General features: G+C 42.3%; 1 protein-coding gene across 12 annotated transcripts in view; it reads right to left on the minus strand.

Moving 5' to 3' along the window:
* Positions 1-981: 981 nt before the first annotated feature.
* The window catches only part of FYN (FYN proto-oncogene, Src family tyrosine kinase), a 117710-nt gene continuing 94417 nt past the window's right edge, over positions 982-24274 (minus strand). For 10 of the 12 annotated variants that reach the window (XM_035109106.2, XM_035109101.2, XM_035109105.2 and 7 more), the window contains 6 exons: positions 23569-23733; positions 20105-20284; positions 14368-14444; positions 14127-14280; positions 9010-9141; positions 982-8909 (listed from right to left, as the gene is read on the minus strand). In XM_035109106.2, the coding sequence (XP_034964997.1) occupies positions 8701-8909; positions 9010-9141; positions 14127-14280; positions 14368-14444; positions 20105-20284; positions 23569-23733 (917 nt within the window). In that variant the 3' untranslated portion in view covers positions 982-8700. Of the gene's footprint in view, positions 8910-9009; positions 9142-14126; positions 14281-14367; positions 14445-20104; positions 20285-22956; positions 23113-23568; positions 23734-24274 lie in introns of all 12 variants that reach the window. The other 2 variants (XM_035109107.2, XM_035109108.2) reach the window with 2 other exon arrangements.

Consider the following 24274-nt stretch of genomic DNA (forward strand, 5'->3'; position numbering starts at 1 on the left):
GGGCGGTGGATTAGTGCATACTGGTAGCCGGCAAGGAAAATTGACCACCTGAGGACACGTGGAGACAACACTTGGGGGGTCTGCTTCTCAGGGGCAAACAGGCCAAGCAACGGCTTGTGGTCAGTCACTATGGTAAAGGGCCGCCCGTACAAGAAATCATGGAATTTTTTTACGCCCTTCACGATTGCCAGACCCTCCTTGTCAATCTGTGAGTAGTTTCGTTCGGCTGCAGCAAGCGTCTGGGAGAAGTATGCCACCGGCACCTCTCTTCCATCCGGGAGTTGGTGTCCCAGGACAGCGCCGATGCCATAGGGAGAGGCGTCGCATGCCAGCACCACTGGCAGCCTCTCGTCGAAGTGTGCTAAGACCGAGTTCGAGACGAGCAAGTCCTTGACTGCCTGGAATGCGGCCCTTTGTCGCTGGCCCCACACCCAAGGGGCCCTTTTATCTAGGAGTCTGTGTAGGGGCTCCGCTACCGCTGCCTTATGGGGAAGGAAGGCATGGTAAAAGTTCAATAGTCCCAAGAATGACTGAAGTTCGGGCTTGCTCTTGGGCGCTGGGGCCTCACAAATGGCCCGTACCTTGTCACCGGTTGGATGGACCCCTTCTGCGTCCACCTTAAATCCCAGAAAGTCCACCTGCGGCACTCCCAGTAAACACTTTTCCCGCTTCACCTTGAGGCCCGCCGTCTGGAAACGGTGCAGGACGGAGCGGAGGCGGTCCTCAAATTCCTCTGGTGTGGGCCCGGCGATCAGTACATCATCGAAGAAGGGGGTGACACCAGGAATCCCTTTAAGGAGAGAGTCCATTAGATTCTGGAATATGCCTGGTGCCACGCTAACGCCAAATTGCAGCCGCTTTACTCTGAATGCCCCTCTGTGCGTCACAATCGTCTGAGCCTCTGCTGTGGCTTCGTCCACAGGCAACTGTTGATACGCTTGGGCCAAGTCCAGTTTGCCAAAGATTTTTGACCCAGCCAGGGTGGCGAGGACATGGCTGACCACTGGCACTGGGTATGCATGGGCCGTGAGAGCCTTGTTTATGGTGCATTTGTAGTCTGCACAGATGCGGACCGAACCGTTAGGCTTGACGGGTGTGACAATTGGAGTTTCCCAGGGGGCGTTGGGCACCGGCTCCAGCACTCCTTGCTCCACGAGCCGGTCCAATTCCTCGTCTATGCGGGGTTTCAGGGCAAACGGGACCCGGCGGGCCTTGTGCCTGATGGGTCGTACAGCGGGGTCTAGCTGTAGGGCAATGGGGGGTCCAGTATATCGTCCCAATGCCCCATCGAAAACCCCTGGAAACTCTTTGCATATGGCGTCCACGTCCACTTGTAAGCTAGTGCGGTTCACCCCGGTAACGGCTAGCCCCAGAGGTCCAAACCATGCCAGTCCCAGTAAGCTAACGTAGGGGCCCTTAACTACCAGCAAGTCCAATTGTTGCTTTCGCCCTCGATATTGCACCCTGAAGGTCCCCACCCCCATAGTAGGGACCTTACGTTTCTGGAAGTCCCGGAGGGTGAATGGGGCCGGCCTTAGTTTGGGACCCCCATTAGGGCACAGTTCCCTTAATGTTCGGGCCGAGATTATGGATAGAGTTGAACCCGTGTCCAGCTCCATGCGGCATGGGGCTCCCTCTATCTGTACCTCTATATAAATTTTCTCTGTGCTGGGATGGGGCAACTGGAATACCTGGTAGTCCGTGATCTCTGTCGAGTTGCCTTGGTGCATGGTGCCATGTGACCTGGGGCTCCTGGGTCGGTCATCTGATGCTTGTCGACGGGTGAGTCGAGCCCGACACACCCGGGCGATGTGTCCCAATTTTCTGCACTGCCTGCACTCTGCGTTGCGGAAACGACAGGTCCTCCTCTCGTGGTTCTCCCCGCAGCTTGCACAGTTCCCTCCTTCTCGTCGAGGCTGCTGTGGTGTGTGTGCTGCTTGAGTGCGCCGCTGTACTCGGTGTACTTCCTCCCTGTCAGATTCGGATTCGTCGGTGAGGTCTTCGTGGTAGACCCTCGGTTGGGATGGCGGGGCCGGTCGTGCCTCTTGCGTTGACCTCTCGGCGGCTTCGGTTGCCAGGGCTTCCTCCAGAGCAATCTGGAACGTGAGGTCTTTTTTGGCGTAGAGGCGTCGTTGCAACATCTCGTCCCTCAGGCCACCGACGAGGCGGTCACGAAGCATGTTCTCCAATTCTGAGAAGTTGCATAACCGGGCGGCTTGGCGGAGGGAGGTCACAAACCCAGTTATGGTTTCCCCCGGGGCTTGCCGTTTTGCGTAGAAGGCATTTCGGCAAGCTACCACCGAGGGCTGTGGTGAGAAGTGCTCCTTCAGCCGTTCCATTATTGTTTTGTAAGAGACGGTAGCGACATCTCTAGGTGCAAGGAGAGCCCGGGCGATTTCAAACGTCTCCTCTCCACAGACGCTGAAGAATGTCGCCCTCTTCATGGCATCGTTGGTGACTTCTTTCGCTTGCAGGAGGAAGTTGAAACGGGCGGCGTACCCTTCCCAGTCTCCTGATGCTGGTTTGAATGGCGAGAAGCTGCTGTCGGTTGCCATTCTGGGTTCCTTGGGTCCTGGAGCTGAAGCCTGGATGCACGGTGCGATGCAGCGGTGCAGCAGGTGGCGGTGCTGCGGTGCAGTGCGTGGTGGCGGTCAGCTCAGCAGGATCCCATCCTCGTCGCCAGTGAAATATACTCGGAGTCAAGAGTGAATTTCATGCTCTTTATTCAGCTCATAGTCATCAAGGAGGAGAAGAGAAGACGAATGGCTCTTTTCCCAAAACCATCTGCTTATATACATTATTTACACAATGGGCCTTGCGTGATTGGCTACTTCAGGGCTACACCTGTGGGCCAATTATATTGTGGATTGACTTTTGGCTGCAGCCTGATTGGCTGCTCCTACAGGCCAATCAGGTAGCAGATTCACTTCTGCCAGCCGCCTGATTGGCTGCTCCAGCAGGCCAATCAGGTTGCGGATTCACTTCCACCTGGCGTTGGATTGGGTAGCTCCCGCTGATTCTGAATCCTATTGTTCTAGGATTCAGCTCAGTACATAACAGATTCCTTTGTTCCTCTCCCCATGTGACCCATCCTAGGTTCTTTCTCAGTAAACACAAATCACATCCCACTTTTCATCCTGCTTGCTTTGTGACAGGAGACAGACTAAAATGAATGACACGAATCTTATCTGAAGGTTCATTGGGAATAATAGGAGCCGTGAAGGTCAGTTTTAATGATAGGGCTCTGCTGAAAGAAGTGCAAGCTTTGGTGTTAACAGCGATGAAATATTAACTGCTTGCTTAAGTAATTTTCTATCTTAGAATAGGAAGTGGATAGAACAGAAGCTGGAAAATTTCATTGTACCTAGACTTTTGGATTGCTCCTGGTGTTAGAATGGGAGGAGGGTGAAAATCTAAGCCTAAATACATAATAATTTAGAGGGTTTTCTGCATGTGTGCTTTCATCTAATTTTGGGATCCTTACACAGTGTATACATGCTTTGAATCCTTGGCCAAGCTCCCTTTCCCCCTTGAATACAGATTATTGATTTCTTTATTTGATTCTGTTCATTCATATGCCACCTTTTCCAGAGTCGGGTGTGCCCGAAGCAGCTTACAACAAAAGTTGATTTATTTTCAAAATACAAAACAGGTGGGGTGGGGGAGAGAAACCAGTTTACAAAGCATATCAATAAATTCAGATAGGACAAACACCTACTGGTCTTGCATAATATTAATAAACAGGCAGCCTTAAGTCCAACAGGGAGATTTTGCTGGACTGTGAAAGCCAATTGGAGTGTAAGCAAGCACCACTATGTACTCTTCCTTCCTGCGAGAGACAGAGAGGCCTGGGTTTGAGTCTCAGTTGTGAGGTTTGAGTCTGTAGACAGATATCTCAAGAGAGATGGGAAAGGGGTGTGCATGATGCCAAATGCTAAAAGAAACGCGAAGAGAGAGCAGCCACAGGCACTCTTCAGCCACTGCTATTGCTACCGCAGTTGTTAAAAAGAGCTGTTTTGGAGTTAAGGAAAGAGGCTGATGCTCCTCAGCTGGATAAAAGAATGACCACCCACCCACTGTTGCCCTGAGACTGCATAACCACACACACCCAAAAAGAATTAGAATCTGCAGCAGATGATATGGGACCAGCTGTGCTGGACAAAATAAAGCTAATGAAAAGGGAGACAGTTATTATCAAGGCAAAGGCTTTATGTGATTTTAAAAATGAATAAATATCTGAATCGAAATTATTTGAAGCCGTCAGGATTTTTTTTAGGGGGGACGTGCGCGTGTTATCTTGCCCACAAAGTGTGGCTAGAATATGAGGAAGGGGGAAAGTACTCAAATAAGTGGTCTAAGAGCTGAATAGAGAAGGCATGATTTCAATGTTGAAATATATTTATCACAGCATTGCTAGACTATGGAATTTTTAGCTTTATGAAATGTTAAGAGTACCTTTGTGCATGTTTAAATGAGTCCTTTTGAGTTCATTCCCCAACAGTTAAAATTCATTAAAACACTGTTCTGCAGGCTTTTTACTAGCAGACCATTTTAAGGCTTGGTTGCCCACAACCGATTCAGTTAGATACTTCAGGGATTACAGTCTTTCTCTGTTTTCTTTCACAGACTATTTTCCCCAACCCCCAAATCTGAAGGATTACTCATACAAAATACCAACCTCTGGGAGTTTCCTCTTCTGTTCCTGGAATAATTCATTCGTACTCACATGAATACTCAGAGATGAAGGGCTTTGCCAGAAGTAATTATTTCCGAAATCACTTGGGTGTCTTTTGCCCCTAGAGACAGCATTGTTCAAGGGTAATGTTAGCATGAAGACTCCCGGAGATATGGAGATCCTTTCTGTATCATGCCACCAAGACATACTATAATCAGACAATAATTTATTGGCAAAAGCTGGCTGTATTAGAAGCACAAGAAGTGATATTTGCCAAGGATTTAAATAATGGCAGGTAAGGAAATTCTCTCAGCAACATTCTGAACAGATATGTATGATACCACGCTTCAATAAAAAATACATGCATTCTTTCTGTCTATTACACACTCTGAATAATAATTGGTTTCTGGTGTGACTGTGGCAATGCTGTGAGATTTTAGCATTATGAATGAATCTGTAAGTTTTGTTGGCCTTGAATTGAAACAGGCAAACCGTTTTCTGAGCCAAACATTGTGTCGTCCATACATTTTTCTACATCATCCTTGCGGAGCAGCTGCTTAAGGTGTTTTCCACATAATTATATGAGCAATTATATGTCACAGCAACCTCCAACACATTTTCACATATCTCTTCTAAGTGTTATAAATACTGTGTTTTTCACTGTAGAATATCAGACAATGTGCAGATTGGTCTGCTACTTATCCTGAAAACATCTGGAGAACAAATAGCATTGTTACCCATTTTGCTTAGATTATTACAGGTCTGTTATACGTTGGCCCACCAAACTGAATACAACACACAAGCCTTATTTTGTGGCCTGTTTGACCTTTATAGACCTCCTTTTCTGCTGCCTGTTGGCAACAATCTCTACTCAGTCATGAAGCTCACTGGGTGGGCCTTGGGCCTGTCACTGCCTTTCAGCCTAACCTACTGTCACACTCACAGGGTTGTTGTGATAAAATGGGGAAGGGGAGAAGATCTATGAGCTCCTGAGGAAAAAAAGGTGGGACATGAATGCAATAAAAATAAAATAAAATTAACAGGGGTGGGGGGAGCCTGCAGGTCAGGCATTTAGAAGGCCAAATGTGGTGGACTCTATTCAACATGATGGTTCACAAACAATACAGGCATCAGGTAACCTAATAATGAAGATAAATGGACCTGCCTTTCAATGAGTCAGAGCAGTGGCCCATTGTACAGAGCAGTCTTCTGTGACTAGGAGCAACTTTCCAGGGTTCCATGGAGAGCAACTTCTCAGCTCCAAGATCCTTTAACTTGGAAATGTCAGCAATGACACCTGGGACTTGGTTCATTTAAAGTATTTGATCCACCATGAAACTGTGGCTTCATACCTGACAATGTAGGCCTGTTTGTGATCAACTGAGATAGTGCAAAAAATCATTTTCAAGAAACTGGAGATCCTAGCTGCTAGCCTGTGTCAAAAGAAACCAGTTACTCTTGGGACACACACCACGTTTGCCATGCTGTTACAGAGGACTGATTCACATAATGCATTTGTAGGTATTTTAATCTCAGTCTGACTCTTTACATGGTGATAAGTCTTTTGTGCGTTTGGACCATAAAAACAATTACCAATCCGCACAATGTTTGGAGAGTTGTGTAATTCACACACACTAAGTATGCAGGTGATATCACAGATTAGAGCTAGCTTTTGAATTGAGCTAATCTTTGTCCCTTCAGATGTTGCTGGACTACAACTCCCATCATCCCTGTCCACTTGTCATGCTAGTGAGGCCTCGTGGGAGTTGGAGGGCCATAGATTGGCTGCCCCTGCATTAGATAAACAGCTGTTCAGGGATATAATTCAGACCCCACTCTTCCCTGTAGCTGGTAGGTGCAATTGTGAAAAACCTGAAAGGGCTTTGTAAAGTGATACAGAACATTTTTATTTAATGGAAAAAAATGTCTTGTACTTTTGTAGTTTGTAGTGAGCCTTCCTGCTGCTCATCTGCCTGGCTGAGTTGCTGCAGCACACGAGGAGGTGGGTCATTGCAAATGTGCTGGTGGAGCCAATCCAGCACTCCTGCCAGCCCATTTGCTCTGCACTGCCCTTGCCACCGATGCATTGCCTCCATTCTAGGATGCTGCAGTGACTCAGCAAGATGGGAGGTCAGGTAAACAGGGCAGCCCCACCACATTATCAGCTGCTGGTAGTAGTCTAGCAAACAAACACCCTCTGAGGTTTCTTGTAACATTTTTAAAGATCTATTAGCATAAATGACCCTTTGGATTCTTCCAGATATGGATAAGATTTTACCTTTGTTTTGCTTCATCTCATTTGCGATAGAGTTCCAAGTGCGAATGCTGGGAAAATATATTTATTTCTACATAGAAAATATTCTTCCTTCTGACAACAGTGCACAGAGACTCATGCTAAAGAAAGTAATTCTCGAATAATTGTAAGAGTACAAAACCCTTTCACTTCCAGCCATCCTCTTAGGCTGAATCCCAGCTGTTTCACATCAGCTTCATAACACAACTGCTGCAGCAAGAGCCAACAGGCCAAGGACACTCCTCCTCTGCTACAAACCTCCATCTGGCTATGATTTGAATGAAAGAACAAAAATCCAAATGTAAAATACTCTTTTAATTACTAAATTAAGACGGTTAAACATTTTAAAAATGTAAACTTGCAAATAAAAACAACAACAAAATGTAATTAAGACTAAAATTATTATTTTTTAAAAAAAACTTAAAAGAGACATAGAAAGGATGTGGATTTTTTGTTTCTTTTTGGTTAAAGGTAAGAAAAGAAGGTATCCAAGGCTGATACAGACAACTGAAAAAGTAATACTTGCGTGTATCCCTCCATTCCCTCCCCATTTCCCCATAAAAGAAGTGCATAGTAATTCCACTGAAACACTTGCAGACCTATTGAAAGTAATTTCATCAGCAGTACAGGACATTTAAAACACCTACTTTACGATGGGTTATGGTATGTGAAAAAGGGACTCTACCGGATGCCTGATGAATGGTTAAGCATGGGGACATGATTAAAATGCTATGAGGTTGAGACTATTTGCATGTGATTGCAATGTTTATTAATTTTTTTAAAAAATCAGAAAATGTTCAGTATACATTTTTTTGATACAGGAAAGTACTTGCAGTTTCAGTCTTCCAGTCTGAACAGGTAATGGCGCATTTTCTTGCTTTAATAAGTTTGTTATTAAATTTTGATCACAAATTCAAACCACGCGGTTGGCAAAAGTTGCTGGAAATGCTGCACATGATTTCTGAAAGATCAAAAGTTACAACGACCTACAGGTACATAGTCAAACCCAAAAGTGCAATCCAATTTAAAAAGTCATGCTTGGCAAAAGCCAAAAATTCAGTCACTGGCTTTCAGAATCTTCACCAGTGTTTCATGTCTACAAGGAAATTAGTCTTTTTCTGGGTGCTTCAGCATTATGGCTAATCCGTTTCTGAAATGAGTTTCCTCAGCAGTAGCACCCACAACTATATATACAAGTATGTATATATTTTACATATATCTTATATATATAAAAGGAAAAAAGGAAAAGGAAAAAACCCAACCAACCAAACGAAAACCAAAATCCCCAAACACTGGTCCTGATTTTATTTTGTTAGAACGTGAAAAAATGTAGACAAAAAGAGGCCACTTTTGGAAAATAATACTTTAGTTGAATCAGGAGAAGACTAGTTAAAATCACATAACTTTGCATTATTATTATTTTTTAAAAAAGGAAAGCACTAGGATGTTATTGGCACTGAATTACTATTTACACTGAACAAAGATTTTGCAGTTTACATAACATCAAAACAATGCAGTTTCTGAGTCTCTGATGAAGAACAAAATCAAGTGTTCACTTTTCTGTTCATAGAAGACATTCAGATCTTTACGGCAGGTTAGGTCTGGGAATTCTCAGCTTCTGGCTCCAGTGCTTTTGGGTGCTCTTAAGATGCAGCCTTTGGAAGTAGCTAGTCAGCCTTTGTCAGCTGCAGTCGGAACACCTGATAACTGTAGTCTGCACAGACCAGAAAAATTACAGGTTGTCACCTGGCTGGTACTGGGGTTCAGTTGCAGTAAAGTAGTCTTCAAGGAAACCCTGCAAGTACTCAAATGTTGGGCGCTCTTCTGGGTCTTTCTTCCAGCAGTGGATCATGAGCTCATGTAAGGAGATGGGGCAATCCTGAGGGCATGGCATCCTATAGCCCCGTTCTACCTGCTCCAGGACTTCACGATTATTCATACCTGCAAAAACAACAACAGAGAGATGCATGAAAGCCACAGATTTCACCCAACTCACATATTTGTCTGAAATAATTTTTAGCATGGTTTCTTATTTCCTTACCTGGATATGGCACTCTCCCTTTTGTTACTAGCTCTGTCAGCAATATTCCAAAGGACCAGACGTCTGATTTTATTGTAAACCTTCCATACAATGCAGCTTCAGGGGCAGTCCATTTTATTGGAAACTTTGCACCTAGGAGAGAAAAAAGCAGCTACCATTGAGGTATCAGTTGCTGGTAGAAGGTCACGTCATTTCTTTACTTGGGGAAATAATTCAAAGCTTCTTTCTACTTAATATCAACTTCAGGCCACAACATTCTTTTTTCTTTTCTTTCTCATATTTACAACATGATGCATCTGGGTATATTTGCATATAAATGACAGTGTGTGTGTGTGTGTGTGTGTGTGAGAGAGAGAGAGAGAGAGAGAGAGAGAGAGAGAATCAGAAATTAGGGTGCATTTGGCACCACCCAAACCTACCTGTTCTTATTGCAAAATCTAGAAGCATAATAATTTTGAACATGTTGCTCGCATATGGAAAGGCACCTAAGTATCGTGAATTCTTTCCCCCCAAAGCTTCATGAATTTTATTTCTGTATTTTTTAATTTTTATTGGCTTAATGTTTTCAATATTGTTTTATGGTTTGTATTATATTTTCTGTTTTTCTACCATAGTAGCATGCTGCAATGACAGGGTTAAGCCTTTCCTCCCCAAGTGTCAACCCCCCTGAAAATCCTGCTCCTCCCCTCCAGCATTCCGTAAACAGACCCCTGTCTTGCAATATAGACAAGCTGAACAATATAACACAACACGATGGCCAATAAGAATGGCACTAAACACTATTTATAGACTAATACAAATGATCAGAAATTACAACCAAAGTCTCTAAATCTTCTTCACCTGTCGTGGTAGAATAATTCAGAAGTTTAATATATACCTGTGGCTAACTATATTATGTTCTTTATAATTTGTTACTAGCATCAGTGACTACAGTATCATATGAGCACTGATCCAGAGCATATTTTCTACAGCGTTTATATTTGCTTACATGTAAGATTGGGTATGTATTTTAGTTGTACATGTTTTATTATGCATTTTATTTTATACAGACACAGGTTTCATCGCATGTATATTGTAATTTCAGCTTATTAAGAAATTGAACTGCATCCTTCTCATATTAATTCTTACAAGTCTGGCTGATGAAGAATTGATCAAGATTGGCTGATGAAGCACTGAACGAAACAGATTGGTTATCTGGAAACTCTGATCCGGTGAAATTTGGTGACAGATTATGTATATATTTCTGATTATTTATATTAGTCTATAAATAGTGTTTAGTGCCATTCTTATTGGCCATCGTGTTGTGTTATATTGTTCAACCTCCCCTCCAGCATGGCAGTTAGACCTTTGGTGGGGGGAGTGGAGTCTCATTTATGTAAAACAAGTTAGCTTATTTCCCCCCCAAAATAAAATCAACATTTTAAAAATATACATAAATAAAATTACATATGAAAACACAGGCATTTTGTCTGAGTGTGTCATGAACAGGGATAGATGGATCAGTCTATTTATTATTAATTAATAATTAAATCTGTATACAAACCTTTCAGTCTATGTCAATTTCAAGTGTGTTCATTCCACTATAATATGTTACGGTTGCCATATTTCAAACAGTGAGAATCCGGACAGAAAAGTTGAGCTTTTTTTTGGTTGGGTTGCCATACGTCCACCACCACAAAAACTGCTTCTGACTGCAGTCTTCCAAATATGTCTGGGAAATTCTGGACGTATGACAACCCTATGATATTTTTAAAAAACATGATCTGCATGGAAATTGGTATTGCAGTTGTATTTTATCATCCATTCTACGATTCTATGCTTCTACATGAATGTTGCCCTTAAATATGTACAGTATTTCAAAGATGTTTTGGTGAAAGGCAAAATCCAAAGTTACATTCTAATCCACACATAAGTCTGGGAGGACTAGATCCAGTCAGTTCACAAAGGAATTCACAGAAATTTATTATGTCAAGCACCTGTAGATCATGACCTGGCCACTCTTTGATAGTGATCAAGACTTGCAGCCAGACTTGCAACACTTTGCAGGGCAGAGGGAGAAGGCAGGAACAGCTTTTGCTGCATGCCAGGAAAACCACATGTCAGTGCATGCCCATCTGTTGCTTCCACATGATTGATAGGAAATAAATAAAGTTTACAGGTCTATTTTGCTCTTATAAATAGCGTAAATGTTAGAAAAACACTGAAAAATCAGACTGAACGAATAGTGCCACGTCTTAGAAGACCACTGGAGATGGGTATCAACACCATCTGCTTCCTTTAGCAATTTATTCAGGGATTCATAGGAGCACTTTTTAGAGAGTGGAAGAGGCAGGAAGTCAGTTCTATTAATGTCAAGTACACAAACTATCAGGTGGCAAGGAAAAAAAAGAAAGAATGCCAAGTGTATTTGACATGCAACCTTCAACTCTTAAGAGAAACAAGCGCTTCCTGTCTCCAAAAGCAATTGCCAGCCTGTATCATACTTTCCCAGCCAGTCTTCTGTTCCTGTGTGCCAGAGACACCATAGGAACAGTAGCTGGCTAGATAAACATGACAATCCCCCAGCTGCATCCCTCTGGAAAATCTATGTGAGAGGGTCGTGGGGGAAAACATACAAAAACAGCTATTGCTTCAAAGTGTTACTATGCCATCAACAGCCCCTCTGGAGTTAAGCAATGTTGAGCAAGGGGAAATCTGTACAATACTCCAGTATTTAAAAGCTTGCCTCAAAAATTATTTTAAACATAAGAGAGAAATTCCAGACAGACAGTGATCTGAATTACAGGCTCTAGACTGCATATAGAGAAGTCACTGCCAATAGGTCTGCATTAATTCATGTAACTCAGGCTGATTATAGAATTTCCTTTTGCAGAATGTACTTGCAGAAGAATCTACAGAAGAATCTGCAAGTGTTTTACAATCAACATCCATTTAATTCTGCATTTTTATATAGAGCATACATTTTTGGGGGGAACTTTTAGCAAAAGCAGTTTGGTTACTGTGGGCCCGAACAATGATATTAAATTTGCCCTTTAAGAGAAGATCCTAATGCTTTTCACAAAAGCAAGGTCACTAGTGGAGGCTCTCCTCCACTGAGAGGGCCTTTTAAGAACATATGATAATCCTTGCTGCCAAAGGCCCACCCATTCTAGCATTCTGTTCTCAATGGTATTTACAGCGGTGGAGCCCTGTGGATGGAGATCTCTCACTAGGGAAATCTGCTTGGCTTGCATGTTTTTGGTGCCCAGTAAGACCTGTGTTCTCGTGGGCTTTTATTTTTTTCATTTTTTGACTCTTTCATTTACTACATTTAACCTGCTGAGGGTTTTTAACTGTGAATTTGTTTTATTTTAGTTTTTGCTCTACTGTATTGATTTTACTGTGGCTTGTATGTCCTTATATACTGCACTGGCAATTATACTGGGCAGTATTCAAATAGATATGATAAAGTCAAAGTAGCATAGTTTAAGTATACTATGAATTAAAGCATGGTACACATTGTGAAATAAATTCACTTTAACCAATAAAATATTTAGAAACTAACAAGGAAATAATTGGTTTACATCAGGCATCCCCAAACTGCGGCCCTCCAGATGTTTTGGCCTACAACTCCCATGATCCCTAGCTAACAGGACCAGTGGTCGGGGAAGATGGGAATTGTAGTTCAAAACATCTGGAGGGCCGAAGTTTGGGGATGCCTGGTTTACATGATTCATTTTTACACAATCATGCTACAACCAGAATGTTTGACTGTTACGTTTAGTTTTCCTTGGGATGATAAATTTCAAGATATGCTGGCTGTACTAATCCATAAGAGAAAAAGAACTATATGGACTGATCCATAGATGGACTGATCTATATATATGGAGTGAAGAATGTACAGAACGGTTTCTTTTAAAATGTTCTTAACAGTACACTAAGGAAATAATGGTGGTGGAGGGGACTCTTGAGAGTCCCATGGACTGCAAGAAGATCAAACCTATCCATTCTTAAGGATATCAGCCCTAAGTGCTCACTGGAAGGACAGATCCTGAAGCTGAGGCTCCAATACTTTGGCCACCTCATGAGAAGAGAAGACTCCCTGGAATAGACCCTGATGTTGGGGAAAATGGAGGGCACAAGGAGAAGGGGACGACTGAGGAAGAGATGGTTGGACAGTGTTCTCGAAGCTACCAACATGAGTTTGACCAAACTGCGGGAGGCAGTGGAAGACAGGAGTGCCTGGTGTGCTCTGGTCCATGGGGTCACGAAGAGTCGGACAGGACTAAACAACAACAAGGAAATAATATTCTACTTTAGTTACAGCTGTTGTTCCCTTTGACAGGGTTTTATCCATTGGTTGCTTAAGCTCACACAGCTGATCTTTCTCTCCGTAGGGTCAAAAGCATCCTGAACAATAGGAGCTATTCTGTATGGGCCTGTATGGGTCTGCAGTGCAGGGGATGAATTGCCTAAATTTGGGATATTCCCCTTTGCACTGCAGCCCCATATTAAACAGTCCACATGATTTAGGCATCCAACCAATGTGAGATGGTTTTAGGGGTTCAGAGAGATGTGGTGGGGAGGTGCCAGAAAATAAAGATAATGTGCACAAGTTGCTGCCTGCTTGAGCAGCCATCCAACACAAGCCATAGTTAATGCTGTTGTATGGTACTGAGTTTAGGGCAGGCATAGGCAAGCTTGGCCCTCCAGATGTTTTGGGACTACAACGCCCATGATCCCTAGCTAACAGGACAAGTGGTCAGGGATGATGGGAGTTATAGTCCCAAAACATCTGGAGGGCCGAGACTGCCTATGCCTGGTTTAGGGTCTCTTTCATTTTTCCTTACACTCATCAATAGAATCCCATTCCTCTTTGTCTTTCAGAAATTCTTATTGAAAACCGCTGGTCAAATTGGCCAAAGAGGTCATATATTATACAATTACACTTACATTTCCCATGTATTGGAACTGATAAACAGTATCATAATTCCCTATCTGTACTTGTAAATTGAACATCGATTCACATTTCCTTTACACTAGATGAGTAGGGAGAAAACCCATCAAGATTTTGGCATGTTTTTCTGTCAATCACCTTTGAAAGCTACAGTAAAAGTTATAGTGACTACTTATCCTACCTTGTCTGGCTGTGTATTCATTGTCTTCAATTAATCTTGCTAGTCCAAAATCAGCAATCTTGCATATTAGACCATTTCCCACCAGGATGTTTGCAGAACGCAGGTCTCTATGTATGTAATTCATTCGCTCAATGTAAGCCATTCCTGCAGCAACCTGTTGGATTTACAATACACTCTACTTAATAAAGAACACAGAACCTTGACATGAGTACATTGTATTAAGCACATAGTCAAAATTTACCTGTGCTGCCATATCCACTAGGTTTGGCAATTTCAAAGCTCTTCCTTCTCCATCTTTTAAGAAATCTAGCAAACTTCCTGCAATGGAATACAAAAAAGGGTTTAAAGAGGTTTAGGTACTCAGTGCTGGACAACACACAGACACTAATGTTTTTGATTGAATGTAATGATACTTTTTTTTAAAAGTGCAAGTCATACAATTTATGGAAGATTTCTGGTAAGATAACCAGATGGAGTTTACAGAGTTACAGAATCTGAAATGGTAGATTAATTCAAGTGAACTACAACCCTAATTTCATACTTCAAACCTATTACCAGATTTTCTAACACCTAACTATCCCAACCTAAAAATCTCCTGATGTATATTATTATTATGACACCAGCATAAGATTATTGTGCTGTCATAGTTGCCTGTATGCTCCATCTTAAACATTTATGGGCATATAGTCATGAAAATGATTCATGAGAATCCTTCCAAAAATATTATTGGAGAAGTTACTATATGCCTTGTTTGGACTGGCCATCATGTCTTGCTCACACCTTTTCTCACTTAATACCATTCATTAATTTACATTTTAATATACAGTGAAAGATACATAGTTGCATACAGAGATAGGTGGGCAAACAAATGTTGAAAGTGTGATGTCTTGCTGTTTTGACACTTGGCTGGGATAGGGCTTTGAGATTTCTTTACTTGGGGTGCCTGGGTTCTGGCGAGTGAAATTCATTTTGAGCAACGTAGAAATGTGCATCTTGAGAAACTGTTATAATTTTCATTAACCTGGCTTGTGTGCCACACAGAACCAAACTATGTCTTCTGTGCAGTTGTTCTGGTTCTGTGCTGCACTCTGCTAAGCCATGGCTTGACTTTGTGTGCAGTAAGAACCTGAGGTTCTAATTTAGCTCTCTAGATTAACCATGAGCTGTAACCACAGTTTAGCCCATGGGTAGGCAAACTAAGGCCCGGGGGCCAGATGCGGCCCAATTGCCTTCTAAATCCAGCCCATGGACGGTCCGGGAATCAGCGTGTTTTTACATGAGTAGAATGTGTCCTTCTATTTAAAATGTATCTTTGGGTTATTTGTGGGGCATAGTCCGCCCCCCCACAAGGACTGAGGGACAGTGGACAGGCTCCCTGCTGAAAAAGTTTGCTGACCCCTGGATGGTTTACTGTTTGTGGTTTGTCTGGGAGAGCTAAACTCCATCCTGGGTCTGAACCATGGCTTAGCTCAGCACAGAAGCAAACTTTTTCGGAAGGGGCAAAGTGGCCATGACCTCTTCTCTAGGAAACTACATACTGTATTTTTCACTCCATAAGACACACTTTTTTCCTCCTAAAAAGGGGGCAAGTCTGTGTGTCTTATGGAGCAAATGTGTGGTCAATTGCTGGCTCCCTTTCCGGCCCCGCCCACTTGCCCAGGCCTCTATTGTTGAATGCTCTGCAGACGGAGGCTGTTTGTTGCCCCAGCGATATGTGACTGGCTGATTACATTATCTGTCTGGAAACTGTAGAAACGGCTCCCTTTCCTTTCCTAAAGAAGCTGCAGAACTATGAGTTGAACCCCATAAAAACAGGATTTTTTCCCTTTGCAAAGTAAGCTCAACAACTTTGAGCTGATCCTTAAAAAGGGCTTTTCCCCTTTGCAAAAAGAAGCTGCACAACTGTGAGCTGATCCCCCCCCCAAAAAACCAAGGCTTTCCCCCTTTCCTCCTCTGAAAACTAGGTGCATCTTATGGAGCGAAAAATATGGGTACTTGGTTTGCGCTAAGCCTTAGTGCAAAGCAGGCCAATATATCATGTCACCAGGATGTATGTGTTTTTCATTAACTATCACCAAAGTTACCTCTCAGAAGCAAATGGAACATCTAGCAAGTGTATTCAGTAAACTATGTTTCTGGATATAGAATACAAGACATTAATATATATAATAAACTTAACAAGATATAGTTCTTTTATCCTTAAATGTAAATGCAGTGGGAAGTGTAAAACAGCTTAATAAAGCCCCCTTTGCTGAAACACAATAGAAGAGAAAACAATGTTTTACTCTGAATTTACAACTTTTAGTATCAGTTTGCATGAAATCAGAGCAAACACAACAAAGAGCAGTCTTTAATAAGATCAACCAACTTTGCATGAATATTTTTTAAAAGGTAAAAGATGCCAGTGCCCATGCATGGCTAGCTCATCATTAAAATGAGTTCTCACCACCCTAACAATACCTTGCAGAGGGCTTCTATGCAGGTAATGTATTTAGAAGGTCAGTTCAGAATGCTTCGTTAAGCATTCCCTGATGGAGAAAGTGGTTAGATCGCATGACAATGCCTGAGCTCAGCAAATCCATGGAGCCACAATTGCCTTAGGAAGTGGAAATCAATAACTCTTTCCATTTAAGAGAGAATAAGATGGAGTAATATATAAAAATTTAAAGATACAGTGTTAAGGGAAAATAGCCTAATATAGATTGTAGAGCAGCTAGGAACAGCAAGATGGGAAAGAAAGAAATGGGCTGTTTTTCAACACTGAAATGACAAAAAGGGTTAAGTGGTTGTGATAATAATATCACCAATCTTAAAAAGGGATTTCTGTTCTTTGTTATTCTGTAAGAAGAATGTAGCACAGAGGCAAGGGTTAATCTTTTGTGCCCTGAACCATAACAGAATCATCCATGTCTTCAAAAACAAAAGTAATATCTAAAGTGCTAGATTTTGCAAAATTCTTTTAAAAAATGCTTTCTGTCCTAAACAAACAAACAAAAGCAGATGTTCATCTCTATGATAACATGGTTGCCAGGAAATGCTCAGAGCAGTCTGAGAAGGCATGCGGAAAACAATCTGACAACAAAGTGAAAACACAATTAAAAATACATAAAAGTATGTTTCCTTTCTAGCACTTAAAAATAGCAATTTAAAACTTTTTGCTAGATTGCCACCCACAATCAAGCGGGCATAGAAAAATATGCATGCAAATAATTATATAGAGAGCTACGGAGGGGTTTTGACAGTGATATGCAAGGAGATTTTGTGCAGTCCTCACCATATAGCAGAAGCAACAGGGGCAGGAAGACAGAGGCATTTTTAATGCTCTGGGACCAGAAAGATTTTAGTGAAGAAACACATTCTCTCCAAGAAAACATTGCCATTTGTGAAACAAATGCCCTTTCATGTGAATTTATATTGTGTGTACCTACATAATTTCTTTTATGTTGCCTTGTGGGGAATAGTACTATTTTAGTGTTTTGGGTAAATACATGATTTAATTAAAGTTGATTAAATTAATTTCAATATGTTGTTCAATGGGGCTTCATGTTTATATGATGAGGGATTCAAGATTGTTAAAATGAATCAACAACCCTCATTCACTCACGCAGGTAACCCTGGTGTGTTCTGATCAAGACTATCAGGCTAAATTCTAATCCCCACTTACCTTGGCACCCTCAAAATATCTAATTCTGACATGGAGCAAATGGCAACTTTTACACCCTCCAATTAATCAAAGGCAGTTTTCTTTACTCATTAACAGTTTAATTAATGAGTAATCAATTAATTCAACACTCAAAGAAACCAGAGGCCATGTTTATACTATACAAAGAGTCAATGCAAGAATAATTAAAGGAGGCATTCTCCATCGCTGCTTCAACAATGCAATGGGGAACAGTGGGGAAACATGTAATGTAGAGGCTCAGGTATAACATGCTGATGGCAGGTCAAATCCTCCTTAAACTGCCCTGTGAGCAAGCAGAGGATAGCAATGATGGGCAGCAAGCAGAGGGCAGTGCTGTGAAATGCCAGAGACAGCATACCCACCAAGACATGAACTTCATCTGGGGGAATAGGCTTTGAGCAAGACATTCTTTTTCAACAATATGGTGTAGTCAAACCTAGGTTCTCGAATGGCACCATTTTGAAATGTTTCACCTCCTGAATGCCGAAAACCCGGAAGTGCTCCGGTTTCTTAATGTTTTTTTGGAACCCAAACGTCCGACGCGGATTCTGCTTGAGTGCAAGAAGCTCTTGCAACCAATTGGAAGCTGTGCCTCGGCTGTCGAACATTTCAGAAGTCGAATGGTCTTCGGGAACAGATTACATTCGACAACCGAGGTTTGACTGTATCAGACTACAGTCAGGGAGACTCTAGTTTAAACAATCACTTGGTCATTGGAGCTCAGTCAATGTGTGGCCTTAGTACAGCCAATCTGACCTGTTTCACAGGATTGTAAGGGGATAAAATATGGTTGAGGAGAACTTATTTATGAATTGCCTTTTACAGCAGTCTCAAGGCAACATGAAACATCTAAAATAGATTTTAAAACAGGGAAAAGGAAAGCAACTGTAAATGAAATATAGGCTTAAAAACAACACAAAATTAACATATAAGGCAGAGATCTTTTCATCCAGCTGAAAAAGCTTGCTGAAAAAACAAAAAAAAATTCTTCAGTTGTTTCTGTTGTATCTAAACTGGGATGCTGCTTCATAAAACAGGAGCAGCCACACTGAAAGCCCTGCTTTGAGTCTTGATAGCTTTGAGACCTGAAGCAGAAACTCTCCTGCAGAATGCAGTGACCTACTGGAAATGTAAGGGTTAGAGAGGGTGGTCTGTCAAGTAATCTGGTCCCTGTAACAGCAGAACTGGATTGAGGAGTACCCCCTGGAATATGCACATGCTCCTTCAGGGAGAATGCAATCACATCCAGAACAGGCAATTTACTGACTTCTAAAACCTACCACCAGAGTTTCCGTCTTGCAGGAATACAGGCTCATTTTATTAGCCTTCATTCAGCCCAACACTGCATCCAGACACTGGTCCAGGTCCTGCTCACCCATTCCCAGTTCTGATGTTATAGAGCAGGCACCCCCAAACTTCGGCCCTCCAGATGTTTTGGACTACAATTCCCACCATCCCTGACCAGTGGTCCTGTTAGCTAGGGATCATGGGAGTTGTAGGCCAAAACATCTGGAGGGCTGCAGTTTGGGGATGCCTGTTATACAGAAAGCTAGATATAAGCAGGCTACTAAAGACACCTTGCTTCAAATCTCACTTTCAATGGTCTGTGATACCACACAGCTCTAGTGTCAGGTCTCTGGGAAACACTCTTCCAAAATCATATTCCCTGGAGATAAGATGAGAAACACTGCAGAACAGTGCCCCAATATGCATCTCTCATACAGTCCAGAAGGTTACCATGATTAACGGTATCAAAAGCTGATGGGTGATCCACCAGGAGTTGCACTTCCAGTGTTCCTCTCTTGGTAAAGGGTGGCCAAGGCTGATTCAGTCCCAAACCCAGGTGTGAACCCAGATTGGAATGAGTCTAGAAAACCAGTTTCCTCCAATGATGCTGGCAATGGCACCACCACAACCATCTTGTAGACCTTGCCCCAAAAGAGGTATTTGTGACTAGACGGTAGTCATTGAAACATCATCAGGTCTAGGGTCCCCTCCCCTGAAGTGACCATGCTACTGCCTCTTTCAAGGTGCCAAGCATCACCTATTCCCACAAAGATGTGTTCATCACACTCTGAATCCACCCAGTCTTGTGTACATCATCACCTTTTGTCACTATTTATATCACCTTCAGCTCCTTGGAGAGAAAAAAAACGCAATAAAGAACCATTACTTCAAATGGGTAGCTTAAAAAAATAATAGGTAAGCAAATGGTTGAAGGTGATGCTAATTTGCATTAATCAATCTAGAGAGTAATTCCTGACTCACATCTACAAGCAGCATGGTGTTAACCTACCTTTGCTCATATATTCTGTGACAATGTAGATAGGTTCTTCGGATACCACAGCATAGAGCTGGACCAGTTTGTCATGTTTTAGCTTTTTCATGATCTGAGCCTCCTCCAGGAATGATTCTGGGGACATTGTGCCAGGCTTCAGAGTCTTTATTGCCACTTTAGTATTTCCATTCCAAGTACCTACAAAACACCCACAAATGCTGTCAGCAGAAACATCCAGTGTCTGCAGAACTCACAAGACTCTACTGCAGAACTCACAAGACTCTACAAGAACAGAAGTAGCGAAGATCAGTGAGTGAGACATCTAAGAAGCAGTGGACATTAATGAGGCTGTGCATTTTTTGGTTGACAGTTACTGTAATCTAGATCCATACACTGTAGTGGCCAAAGTGATGAATTCATATGCTAAGCTGGTTTTGACTTCTCTATTATAAACTAAGTGACCAAAGACAAGCCCTTGATCTTAGGCTAATCTACTTCATACTGTTATTGCATAGCTGAGACACAGCCCTGAGCAACTTGGAATAAAATTTTCTGCCTCTATTGTTAAAAGAGGCCATAATTTTTGAGCTTCTTACACAAATCAGCAGAAGTCTAATTTAGTTGACTAAATAGTGCAGACTGATATTTCAGTGCTAAAATTAGGTCCATTTATTTGAGGGAATTCATTATAAAAAGACTTCCTAATGGAAGAAGAAGAATATAGTTATACCTTGGTTTAAGTACGCTTTAGTTTGAGTACTTTCAGTTTAAGTACTCCACGGACCTGTCTGGAACGGATTAATCCACTTTCCATTACTTTCAATGGGAAAGTTCGCTTCAGGTTAAGTACACTTCAGTTTAAGTACTCTGCAGACCGTCTGGAATGGATTAATCCACTTTCCATTACTTTCAATGCGAAAGTTCGCTTCAGGTTAAGTACGCTTCAGGTTAAGTACAGACTTCCAGAACCAATTGTGTACCAAACCGAGGTACCACTGTATATATATATAGCTTTGGCCAAAACAGCACATCACATAGTGTTTTTTTTATTTAAAATAAAACACAGAGCTAAGGAATTCATTCACTCTTAGTTCTGCAATGAACCAACAATGGTGAGTGTGTTAATGCAGGAATTCACACATTAGCTCAATACTTTTTTGGTAATATTTTATCTGTTTGTTGCCAAAGGCTGTTCACTAGCTATAGATTCCACCCCTCCTGAAATGAGAGGCACTTATTTTGATCCAGAAGAGAAAGCTGGATCATAAAGGGGCTATGCTGACATGTCTATAGACGTTAATACACACAAGCAACTTGTTCTCACGTATTCTGCAGAATAGATAGTCTTCATGCAACTCAAACCCCCAGGGTTGCTTAACTACGTATTTGAAACCAGGAACAGGTTTGATAGGAACTGAGGCAGTAGTCATTGGCAAGGCATCATGACCAGGGCCGGTGCTAGGGCTTTTTGCGCCCTAGGCAAAATCACCTTCTGGCGCCCCCCCAGCGCATGCTTCATGATGCATGCGGCATGCCCCACGCACATCGCCGCTGACGCCCCTGCGCAAGGAGGAGCGCAAGCCAAAAGGAGAGCTCAGCGCCCTCCCGCCTATGGAGGGGACGCTGTGAGCTCCTCAGTGGCGGCAGCAGCAGCGCCCATAGCTGAAGCCACCACCGCTCGCTCGCTCACTGCAGCTGCTGAGGAGCTAACGGCATCCCCTCCATGGGCGGGAGGGCGCTGAGCTCTCCTTTTGGCTCGCGCTCCTCCTGCCTATGGAGGGGATGCTGTGATCTCCTCAGCGGCGGCTGCAGGGAGTGAGCGGCGGCGGCAGCAGCAGTGCCCATAGCTGAAGGTTTCAGCTATGGGCGCTGCCACCGCCCGCTTGCTGCAGCCCCTCCATTTTAGCGCCCTAGGCAACTGCCTAGTTCGCCTAAATGGACGCACCAGCCCTGATCATGACTATTTGACCTCCTGTCACTGGTATCGCTGTGGCTTATCAGCAGGGTGAGACGTGAGGTCCATGTGGTGCAAATGCATGAGCAGAACCAATATCCTGCTCCCACCAGTGTGTTTAATTAGCTCATTGCCATCTCACCCCTCCTCCCTAGCAAGCTGCAGCAATGCAAGTGACAGGTCAGGTAAGCAAAGATGTCCTACTCCACTGACCACTACAGGACAGAGTGAAGGTTTTTTTCATCACTACAATGATGTCTCCTAGTGTAGTGCTTTACCTTTTCCCATTGACATGTGGTAGCCACACATATATATGTGGAAAAGTGAACTTGGGGACAACCCTTCGGCGAGCTTCAACCTGCCCCATCCTGCCTGACCCTGGGTACTCTGAAATCTGGATCAGATTTTGTCCCTTTTCAGATGTATTTCAAATTATAGGTCATTTACTTTGTTTCATAGAACTCAATATGAACTATTGACAAACTAGTCAGTACATATTTGCATAGCCCCAATCTTGATTTCATTTCTGGGACCAGTTAACAAATGCTGAAACTTGGGAACTGGTACAAAGGGCTGTATCCAACCAAATACAAAGGATATGTACTGTATTATCTGCCTGCAGTGCTAAAATAAATTTCTGCAATGTCAGTGTTGCAGTTTGTGACATTGCACAAAGGCAGCACTTGGTGTGGTCTGCTCAAAGCCCATGTGGACTTGCATAGGTAGCAAGTTGACAGACTAGGCATCTAGAGACCATATTAAAAATTTAGATTTAGGTGGCACTAACTTTAGATTTAGGTGCTAGATTTATTTCACTTGGTTTAATGATAGCTTTCTGATTTTGAAACAGACAGGGTTTTATTTATGATGGTTTTAAAGTTATCTATCCCAAACAGAACAGTTTCCGCTGCCTTACCACTCCACACTTCAGCGAAACAGCCCTGACCCAGCTTCTTTTCCAGAAACAATGAATCTCGTGCCACTTCCCATGCATCCTTAGCCAATCCGACAGTTTGTGGAGTGCAATTCGATGCAATCACAGTTAAGTTAAAACATAAACCATCAGCTTTTTCTACAGGGAAGGAAATTAATAAAAGAAATACTTATAATCCACACAGTTATTACATGCACAGAGAAAGATGGAAGGTGGTTTTGTCCTTCAGTGCCAATGCTCACTTAATTTCGAGGTAGAAGGCTCATCACAACCTTTACATAATTAACAGATTAGAGTGCGTAAGGCTTGATTCTTAAGCTGAAGGTAGTTTGTCAAACCTGACATATAGAGCCAGGAGAGCATATGAGATCATCTTTCTTTCTTTCTTCTTCTTCTTCATCATCTATAAATTACTCAGTGCTCAGAATGAAAGGTTTTCGAAGTCAGAAGCATGTTATCCTAAGTAATTGAAGACATCTGCTCTTTGATGTTGCTGGTCACGGCTCATTTTGCTTCCACATTCCATCTTCCATTCTTGCCCCCCAAAGTTAGGAGACTATGGGATATATATAGATATGTATTTTCTCTGCATACCCATCCATACTTCCCCAAACTGCCCATTTCCCAGTCTCTTGATCAACTGTAGTGACTCTCGTGGAATTTCCCAGACATCTTTGGTTTTGACAGACAGATCAGTAAGCCTTGGCATTCCTTTATGACAAGGGACTACTAAGCGGCAGCAAAGACCTGCAGCTCTCTCTGATGGAGCAGAAGTGAAGCAGAGGGAAAAGAAAAGAGTAACAAACATGAAACATACACAGGAAGCAAGAAAAACAATGCTAGTAAACAAGTTACATCATTTGTTAGTAGCATTCTCCCCCAAAAGCTCGAAGATAAACAAAATGTACACTTAAAACATTCACTTTTGAAATATTCACTCAAGGGCATTTATTAATCCCATTATTTGTTTGGCATAAGGAGTGGATAAATCATCTCTTAGTTTCTTCCTATTACTGCAACATCCTGCATTTATGGGAAACTGGCATAATGCAGTTAAAGATATTCATTTAATACTGTATGACTTGATAAATTATTTATTCGTTAAAATTTCGAATTATTTAACAAGTTAAAAAAACAAAGCAGCACATAAAGTAAAAATCCTCACACCTCAGTCTAACTTTATTACCTTTATGAGAATCTTACTTTTTATAATAAAAAGTGTTTTAAGTTACAGATTGTGGTTTGCATTGAAAGAAGAAGGACATGCTGATGAGATTTGTGTTTCCTTTCCCTACCCCAA

Source organism: Zootoca vivipara, chromosome 3, assembly GCF_963506605.1.
Source record: "Zootoca vivipara chromosome 3, rZooViv1.1, whole genome shotgun sequence".
Taxonomy (NCBI): Eukaryota; Metazoa; Chordata; class Lepidosauria; order Squamata; family Lacertidae; genus Zootoca; species Zootoca vivipara.